Below are 10,553 nucleotides of genomic sequence, written 5' to 3'. Positions count from 1 at the left end.
CTTAAACTTCAGATCTAACTAACTGGGCCTTTTTTTTTTTTTTTTCCCCTTCAGTGTCCACAGATGAGCTATAATGGTTCAGATCAATTCCTTTTGCTGCTTTTAACCAAATGGGCGGCATGAAGTCCCCCTACTTAATACATAGAGGGAAAAGCTGTTTAACCTTTATCCTTGAAATTCATACAAAATTTGTTAATTTCCTATTTTCTTCACTAGGAGTCATTTAGGCCCAAGAAATAGACTATTATGGAATCACAAAACATCAGTTGAGAAATTGTGATAATTTCACAAAACTCTAAAGATTACCCTAGACTGATACAGGTTACATAGAATACTATGACTGTGACCTGATTTTCAAAGAACTACTGGAGTTAAAAACCTCAAAATGTACATTAATAACCCTGTTAAGTTCTGAGGTTAGATAAAACAAAATCAAACTTGTTTCATGTTGTCTGATTTTTTTTCAGCTGGCCTAAACACATGTAATTCATAATATCAAGCATGCTTCTGAATGCATACACCTGCTTTGTTATTTCTTCGCGCATGACTAGCATGTATTAGGAACTCAATAAGAGGGTTTTAGAACAATTAAATGATAAATTTATGTTGTCTCAGAGACTATGAAGTTTGTTTCATTTAATTTTTAGATATACAACATCTTCATTTCTATAATAAGAATTGCATTTCTGTTCAGACAAAGGGAGTGCTAATTTCTGCACCCTCAGTTATGGAAAGTTAGGAAAACATGCTGAGTGGAAATAGAAGCTTTATGAAATGTGAGAAGTCTAGTAAGCAAATATATTTTAACAAACAAAAAAATGTAACACACATTACAAAGGAATTGCTTTATTGTCCTTGCCTCTGTACAGAATCTTTCCACCATGAGCCACTAGGATTCAGTTCCTAGATATTTATCAGTATTTAGCATTTAAATATAAATCTTTCTCCTGGTAGATCAGTTTGTAAAGGGGATAAGTTCTTGTAAACACATCAATGTTGAGAAAAGTGGACGTGAAAAGCAGATAAGACAGTACCAAATTATATGAAAACTCTTGCAGAATGAACCTCATGGGCACAGAAATTTGGTGTTGAGATTCTGATCATAGTAAAAACAAAAGATGGTCCAGAATACGACTGGAGTGATCACAGTGGAATATTTGGCCACAAAAGACAAATAAATAAATTGTGCTATGAACTCTTTACAGTGCTCTAGAATTCAGATATCATTTATAAACTCTACATTGCTATTATATGTAGTAGTAGACTTTTAAGATGATGGATATAACAATCCTGAGCTTTTATAAAGTGGACTGTCCAATATTATATATGCTTATCTCCATGACATGTTATAACACATGATAATTTTTTAGGGAGAAAGCATTAAGAAAAAAAATCAATTGTAAATAAATGCTCCCTGAATCTAAAGTGCTGGCAACTGTTGCCTCAAAAGAAATGTATTTTCCTCTTTTGTAGCCAGTTATTTTTGAAAGGTATCAATTATAAATCCAAATTTTGGTGAGGAAATTGTGATTGACCGCATGTTAAAAAGGAAAATGTGAAGAGAAAAATATCACTTTTTCTGCTGGTGTAACTTGCCAGTAAGTTAGCTGCACATTGGGAATTATTTACTATTATTTGAATTGATTAAAGTGATACAATTCACAAAGACTATCTGTGTTATCATTTTAGTCCATATCTGGTAATACCAAAGAGCCAAAGCCACAGGTCTGTCTGTTAGACGACCTGGGCCAAATGACAGAAGGATAGATCTGTGATTATTTGTAAACCACTCCAAAGAGTTACTAATTACATTTTGCCTTTTTTATTCTCATAGTCCTCCTTCTTGGACTGTGAACTTGTTCCATTCATTGGTAAACTTGCGGCATCTTCCTTCACTGAAGCTGAATCTGGAGCGACTGTCCTTCTGGTAAATGCTGGCAAGGTTAAAGGAAAGAGAAAAACAAACCAGTGTGAATATAAAACCAGGGCTAAAAAGTTGATTTTAGAAGGTACTTAATTAATCATGATATTCAATCTAGTTTTCTGTAATTAAACTTTGTATTCTATAATAGACCTTTAACAAATCAGTTATTATGTTTCAAAAACACACATATGCATGATTTAAAAACTTCAGTTTTTCATTTGTGAGTATCTGAGAGTGGGAGATGTGTGCTCTGTTACAATACAATGACTTTACACACACACACACACACATACACACACACACACTGAATTCAAGAGAGAAATTGTAAGGGCTTCCTATTTCATAGAATCCTCTTTGTTATCTGCTCTGTCTTAGGAGATATAGAATCTAGGTTTACTGTTTTTCTACTACCTCTTACTGCTCTTTTGAGTTCTGAATGCTTTGATGTGAAATCTTTCTTCCTGATTTCTATTTTCAATGTCTGTTTATTCCTTACTTTCCTGCACTTTAGAAAACTATACACCCATCCACCCAAGTTCTCAAAGGTTGGTTCCTCTCTTCCTTTATTCTGCTTAACCTATCTATCCAATTTAAGAGTAAATTCTGATATTTTGTACTACCTCCCAAATTCACCTAAGTCCTTCTTTATCCCATCTCCATTATTATTATCCCAGCATAGGCCACCGCTTTTCTCTCTCCCTGTTTTAATCTGCTTCTTTACTCTCCTTTCTCCATACCCCAATCAGAATTTTCTTTTCCAAAAGTAAACAAGGTCATGCCATTTTCCTGCATAACCTCTTCACCCTTGCCTTTTACTGCCTTCCAGTGAACTTGAAAAACCCAAACATCTCACTAGGGCTGCATCCTCTCAGTCTCTCTGGTTGCTCCATCTCTCTAGCAGACCATGTTCCTTTCCTCTCTGGGTCTTTGAACTTTCCACTCCTCATATCAGAATGACTCTTCCCACCCAATATCAACTTAGCTTGTTCTTCTTGACATTCAGGTTTTAGCTCAAATGCAGCTTCCTCATCTGCATTTTGATCATCCATCAAAAGTAGTGGTCCTGTTCCAGGGACCTTCCATCATTTTACCTTTACAGTACCGACCACCATTTTAAATTATTTGCTTATTAGTTGACTACCTGTTTCGCCATGAGATGAGGTGACCTTGTCTGTCTTGTTCATTATTATCTCCTCTAGAAGCAAACACAGAGCCTTGTGTACAAGGCTCAATATATATTGGTTGATCAAGTGAATATACTTAAGGGATTTTTTAAAATTAATTTTTATTGTAGGTTGTTCAAAACATCACATAGTTCTTGATATATCATATTTCACACTTTAATTCAAGTGGGATATGAGCTCCCATTTTTACCCCATATACAGATTGCAGAATCACATCAGTTGCACAACCATTGATTTACATATTGCCATTCTGGTGTCTGTTGTATTCTGCTGCCTTTCCTATCCTCTCCTATCCCCCCTCCCCCCTCCCCTCCCCTCTTCTCTCTCTACCCCCTCTACTGTAATTCATTTCTCCCCCTTATATTTTTCCTCCTTTCTCCTCACTTCCTCTTGTATGTAATTTTGTATACCCCTGAGGGTCTCCTTCCATTTCCATGCAATTTCCCTTCTCTCTCCCTTTCCCTCCCACCTCTAATCCCTGTTTAATGTTAATCTTCTTCTCATGCTCTTCGTCCCTACTCTGTTCTTAGTTACTCTCCTTATATCAAAGAAGACATTTGGCATTTGTTTTTAAGGGATTGGCTAGCTTCACTTAGCATAATCTGCTCTAATGCCATCCATTTCCCTCCAATTTCTATGATTTTGTCATTTCTTAATGCAGAGTAATACTCCATTGTGTATAAATGCCACATTTTTTTTTTATCCATTCGTCTATTGAAGGGCATCTAGGTTGGTTCCACAGTCTTGCTATTGTGAATTGTGCTGCTATGAACATGGATGTAGCAGTGTCCCTATAGTGTGCTCTTTTTAGGTCTTTAAGGAATAGACCGAGTAGGGGAATAGCTGGATCAAATGGTGGTTCCATTCCGAGCTTTCCAAGAAATCTCCATACTGCTTTCCAAATTGGCCGCACCAATTTGCAGTCCCACCAGCAATGTACAAGAGTACCCTTTTCCCCACATCCTCGTCAGCACTTGTTGTTGTTTGACTTCCTAATGGCTGCCAATCTTACTGGAGTGAGATGGTATCTTAGGGTGGTTTTGATTTGCATTTCTCTGACTGCTAGAGATGGTGAGCATTTTTTCATATACTTGTTGATTGATTGTATGTCCTCCTCTGAGAAATTTCTGTTCAGGTCCTTGGCCCATTTGTTGATTGGGTTATTTGTTATCTTATTGTCTAATTTTTTTAGTTCTTTGTATATTCTGGATATTAGGGCTCTGTCTGAAGTGTGAGGAGTAAAGATTTGTTCCCAGGACGTAGGCTCCCTATTTACCTCTCTTATTGTTTCTTTTGCTGAGAAAAAAACTTTTTAGTTTGAGTAAGTCCCATTTGTTGATTCTAGTTATTAACTGTTGTGCTATGGGTGTCCTATTGAGGAATTTGGAGCCCGACCCCACAGTATGTAGATCATAGCCAACTTTTTCTTCTATCAGACGCCATGTCTCTGATTTGATATCAAGTTCCTTGATCCACTTTGAGTTAACTTTTGTGCATGGTGAGAGAAGGGGATTCAGTTTCATTTTGTTGCATATGGATTTCCAGTTTTCCCAACACCATTTGTTGAAGATGCTATCCTTCTTCCATTGCATGCTTTTAGCCCCTTTATTGAATATAAGATAGTTGTAGTTTTGTGGATTGGTTTCTGTGTACTTAAGGGATTTTTAAGAGGAGTCTATGGCTAATTTTTTAGTTGCTTCTAGAGGGAACCTAGAGAAAGTACCCTGTCAAATCACAATAATCATAATTCAATTATTTAAAAATATCTGGCACTTAACTTGTCAGTGAAACATAGATTTCCTTACCTTATCAGTACCTCCATCTTTTAAAAAATTGATCTTTTTAGATATACATGACAGTAGAACTATTTTGACATATACATACCTCCATTTTTATTGCCACAAATCATTGGCATTTACCACATAAATGTCAATTTGAGAGCAAATTACTTAAGAATTATATACTCATGGTTAGCCAGGTAGACCTTGAACTATAAAATGAAATGAAAATAGCCATTGGACCTATGCAGTGGATAAATTGTTTTGTTTTTTTTTTCTTGCTGTGGATAAATTGTTTTTTGACCAGAAACTTAAACTCCCACTAATGGCGCCTCAAAACACAAATTGAGAATGCTAACTTTTCTTTTTATAACAATATAAACTGAGGTAAGGAAGTGAAATTTTTTGTTTAAATCAACTTTCACTGATTTTCTTTTCAAAAAATATCAAGTTAAAATAAAATGTATGATCCACTTGTAACATCAGTAACTCTTAGATAACATTTTTGCCCCATGAAAAAAATCACAGATATTTCTTTTTGGGTTTACTTATTTATTTTAATAAATATTAGTTTTAAAAATATTTTTAGACTTACAGAAAATTTTCAATTTACATTTATTTTAAAATTTGGTTTGGAGACACTAATTCCAAAGAGATTAAACCTCTTAGTCTCAAAGGAGTGGAGATTTCTAGAGGTCATCAGATTGCTACAGAGATCTTGTTCAAGTTTAGACTGGTTCCATCCCTGAGAGTAAAGGCCCTGTCCTGGAGTTGTGTTCCCTTAGTTTAAAAGGAGCTATACATGGAGACTAGTGGTCAGTCACTACTTATAAAAAATAAAAATGACAGTTTCAAAAGCTGACATTATGAGCCTCTCTCACTAAGCCCCCACTGTCTACAGGCGAAAGGTAATGGAATTCAAGTCTTCTAAAAGTGTGTCCTGACTCATGGCCATAACTTCTAGCCAGCCAGGATAAATTTGGTAGTGATCATGGCTTTAAATAATGGATTTCTGTGTTCCTATTTCCAATGGTAATATAAACTTACAATTTATACATTTCTTTCCTTCTTCCTGGCAGAAGGAATCTACCTTTTCATGAATTGACCTGAACTACACAAAGCTGACATAAATTACTTCTTAAAACAAACTTTCATTAATGCTGGATCATTTCAGAGACCACAAATTATGCAGTATTTTCCCATTTCCTTTGTTTTTTCCATGGTCAGTGATTCTATGCTTTAGTTTGGTCACAGTTTGACAGGGCACCTATGTCAGCAGAATGAATGCCTCTGAGTCCAGAGCATAGACAAAAGGGCCTGGTACAGCACAATTATAACCTAAGGAAGGAGGTGCCTGTTCTATGCACCAAGAACATCTGCCTAAGGACTGTCAGTGCCTACTTGCCAGAGGTCTGCATAGGTCCAAATGGCTGGTCCAAAGCCAGACTTCTTATTCCATTTCTAGTTTAACAAGAAAATCAGACATTTGCTGTTCAGACATAAAACCCAGGTTTTCTTAGTATCATTTATCTTTATAAAACTTGTTTTTAGCCAAAGTGTATATATACACATCTAACAGTACCAAAGGGTTACACAGAAAACAGAAGTCTCTCCCAACTCCTGCCAATCTTACAGTCTCACTCCTCAGAGTCAACCTCAGCCAACTCTTTTAGATTTATTTTCTGCATTTGCTTCATTTTTGTAAAAATAAGTCTTTATTGCTATTTTCTGACTTATCATTTTTAGACATTATCCACACCCACCTACTTCTCCTCATTCCCATCCTCCCAATATAGCTACATCTAAACTTTTAGTTATGTCAATACTGAGTGTTTATATTTTTATGAATATGTAAATAAATACAGCTCACACAAGACTAAGGTATTCTGTGACAATGTTTCTTATTCATTTTCTCTCTATACTTATTAACTGACTCATGTTTTAATTTTATTTTTTATTTCCTCTTTTCTGTGACTATCTTAATTGTTTCTAATATCTCAATTAGATTTGTGTCTTTTTGTAGTTTATCTTTTTTCTAAGTGCTCAACTATACCAGATAATTTGTTTATTTCCTAAAGATTTTCTCAATGGAATCTCTCCTTTTTCCCCTTAATATGGGAGAATTTAAGAACATGAGTGTCCAGATTAAAGGGCCCCGCCAACAAGTATCTAGAAGAAGGAATAAAACAAGACCACACAGAGGCACAGTATCGCAAACTCATTAAGATTGAAGAGAACAGTCCCTACAAGTTCCCAGGAGTGGGAAGGGAGTGAGAGGCTATAGGAGGGCCAGAGAAGATCATTTGGAAAGAATGGGAGTCAAATACATACGGTTTTTCAACACCATCACTGAATTTTGGAAGATAACTGTTCAAAGTCCTCAGAAGGAAAATAATTTTCAACTAGAATTTCATAGCCAGCTAGTATTAACCGAGTATAAAGAGAAGAAATCTATTTTCAGAAATATGAAGACTGAAAACATTCACCTCCCCTTCTTTGATGTGCTCCCACAAAAGAAAGGGGTGAAACAAGAAAGGCATGGGATGCAGGAAGCATAGGCGTCAACCTCAGGATGACATTTGTGCAGCAGCTACTTGTTGGAGGAGCCCTTTACCCTGGCCACTCCTAGCCTTCTGCTGTTTCCTTTGTTCTCATACTAGACTTCCATTGATCATGGATTGAAATGGCTTTTAAAAAAATTTTCTACTGTCCCATGTTTTTTTTTCTTTTACTTTCTTTGTGGTTTTCTTGATTTTTATTTTCCACATTTCCAAGTTTTTCTTTTTTGTTGTTGTTTTGTTATTTGGTCTTCATGGCAATCATTTTAAAATTCTGAGACCACTTTCCTATATGTTCCTTTTTCATAATATAATTGCTTTTATTTTTAATGGATCTAATATTTTCTCTGATCTCTTCAAGGGTTTCTCCTTTGTATTATCTTTAGCTATAGATTCCATTTTTCTCTTTGCTGGTTTTGCATTTCTTTCTTATTGTTTTGACTTTTTAGTTATAGACATAATACTTTTGTTTATTTACTTTTATGTGATGCTGAGGATTGAACCCAGTGACTCACATGTACTAGACAAGTGCTCTACTTCTGAGCTACAACCAACCATAGCCATTGACATTTCTTTTTAATGTAGGAGGTTTACAGAAGATTAAAGAAAAGTTATAGGACAATTTCTATGATTAAGCTAAATTTATTTGTGTTACAAAAATAGAAATATTTAAGGTGATCCTAATTTCCCAACAGTTACATTACTAAAAACAAAAAATTCAAGGTTCATCAGAAAAGCAAATAAGAATGAATCTGATTTCTAGAAATAAATTAATTTAATTAGTTAATAATAATTAATAATAAAGTGGCTGTGACTCAATTTTGAAGAGTATTTTTTAAAATATGGTAAGAGGCTTAGAAGATAAATCCTAAAACAAACTTGTCAACAAAAGAAGAGTGAGACAGAAGACAGAATTAGTCAATAACATAATTAAATGATTCATTAAATGAGTCTTAACTTTTTAATTTTTTCAGTCAAATTTTACAGTGCAATAAATATTTTCTCATTCAAATTATGTTCTCCATGATAGTTTTCCCTTTTCTTAGTTTTACTTCTTTTTGAGCCAGTAGATTTGTGTTTTTATTAAATTATTTATTTGTTCTAATTTGTTATATATGACAGCAGAATGCAATTCATTTCACATTACACATATAGAGCACTATTTTTCAAGTCTCTGGTTGTACACAAAGTATTTTCACACCATTTGTGTCTTCATACATGTACTTAGATTTGTGATGTCTAACTCATTCCACCATGTTTCCTACCCCCATCCTCCTCCCCTCCCCTCCCTGCCCTTTTTGTCCTATCAAAGTTCCTCCATTCCTCTCATGCTCCCCATTCATTGCCATTATGAGTCTGCATCCTCATATCAAGAAAACATTTGGCCTTTGGTTTTTTGGGATTGGCTTGCTTCACTTAGCATTGTATTCTCCAACTCCATCCATTTACCTGCAAATGCCATGATTTTATTCTCCTTAAATGCTGAGTAATATTTCATTGTGTATATATACCAAAGTTGCCCTATCCATTCATGTACTGAAGGGCATCTAGGTTGGTTCCACAATTTAGCTATTGTGAATTGTGCTGCTATAAACATTGATGTGGCTGTGTCCCTATACTATGCTGTTTTTAAGTTGTTTGGGTATAAACCGAGGAGTGGGATTACTGGGTCAAATGGTGGTTCTATTCCAAGTTTTCCAAGGAATCCGATACTGCTTTCCAGATTGGCTGCACCAATTTGCAGTACCACCAGCAATGTATCAGTGTGCATTTTTTTCCCACATCCTCGCCAACACTTATGGTTGTTTATATTCTTGATAGCTGTTAGTTCTGACTGGAGTGAGATTAAATCTTAAGAATAGTTTTGATTTCCATTTCTCTAATTGCTAGAGATGTTGAACATTTTTTCAAATATCTGTTGATTGATTGTATATCCTCTTCTGAGAAGTGTCTGTTCAGTTCCTATAGTCCTTGAAACTCTAGCCAGAGCAATTAGACAGATGAAAGAAATTAAAGGGACATAGATAGGAAAAGAAGAACTCAAATTATCACTATTTGCTGACGATATGATTCTATACCTAGAGGACCCAAAAGACTCCATAAGAAATCTTCTAAAACTAATAAATGAATTCAGCAAAGTAGCAGGATATAAAATCAATACCCATAAATCAAAGGCATTTCTGTACATCAGTGACAAATCCTCAGAAAGAGAAACTAGGAAAACCACCCCATTTACAATATCCTTAAAAAAATAAAATACTTGGGAATCAACGAAAGAGGTGAAAGACCTCTACAATGAACACTACAGAATGTTAAAGAAAGAAATTTTAAAAATCCTTAAAAGAAGGAAAGATCTACCTTGTTCTTGGATAGGCAGAATTAATATTGTCAAAATGACCATACTACCAAAAACAATATGGATTAAATGCAATTCCAATCAAAATTCCAATGACATTCCTCATAAAAATAGAAAAAGCAATCATGAAATTCATCTGGAAAAATAAGAGACCCAGAATAGCCAAAGCAATCCTGTAAATCCACATGTAACAAAATGAAATTAAAACTCTATTTCTCACCATGCACAAAACTCAACTCAAAGTGGATCAAGGACTTAGGAATTAAACCAGAGACCTTGTGCCTAATGGAAGAAAAAGTAGGCCCAAATCTCTATCATATCAAATTAGGCCCCACTTCCTTAGTAAGACTCCTATAGCACAAAAATCAATAAATGGGATGGATTCAAACTAAAAAGCTTCTTCTCAGCAAAAGAAACAGTAAATGAGGTGAATAGAGAGCCTACAGAATGGGAGCAAATCTTTACTACAAGCACATCAGATAGAGCACGAATCTCTAGGATATATAAAGCACTCAAAAACCAAATAACCCAATCAATAAATGAGCCAGTAGATTTATATAGACTTATGGCTGCCTGTGAGAAATACATCTTAATTTGAAAAATTACCAAAGCTGGCCATAAAATCTTTAGACAGTTGAATATATTTTCTTTCCTAAAATTCCACAAATCTTGATGCTTTCTACTTAATGTCTTCTAACCACTTCCATCTAGGTGCCTTTTTAGGGCCTTATCAAAGTCACAATACCAAAATGA

General features: G+C 34.9%; 1 protein-coding gene across 2 annotated transcripts in view; it reads right to left on the bottom strand.

Annotated features, from left to right (window-relative positions):
• Positions 1-870: 870 nt before the first annotated feature.
• Cep128 (centrosomal protein 128) overlaps positions 871-10,553 on the bottom strand; it is a 387,702-nt gene continuing 378,019 nt past the window's right edge. For both annotated transcript variants that reach the window (XM_076848049.2, XM_076848048.2), the window contains exon 26: positions 871-1,934. In XM_076848049.2, coding sequence (XP_076704164.1) covers positions 1,807-1,934 — 128 coding nt within the window. In that variant the 3' untranslated portion in view covers positions 871-1,806. The remainder of the gene's footprint in view (positions 1,935-10,553) is intronic.

The sequence above is a fragment of the Callospermophilus lateralis genome, chromosome 3 (assembly GCF_048772815.1).
Source record: "Callospermophilus lateralis isolate mCalLat2 chromosome 3, mCalLat2.hap1, whole genome shotgun sequence".
Taxonomy (NCBI): Eukaryota; Metazoa; Chordata; class Mammalia; order Rodentia; family Sciuridae; genus Callospermophilus; species Callospermophilus lateralis.
Note: the sequence above shows the minus strand (reverse complement) of the source record. Positions and strands in the feature narration are given on the sequence as shown.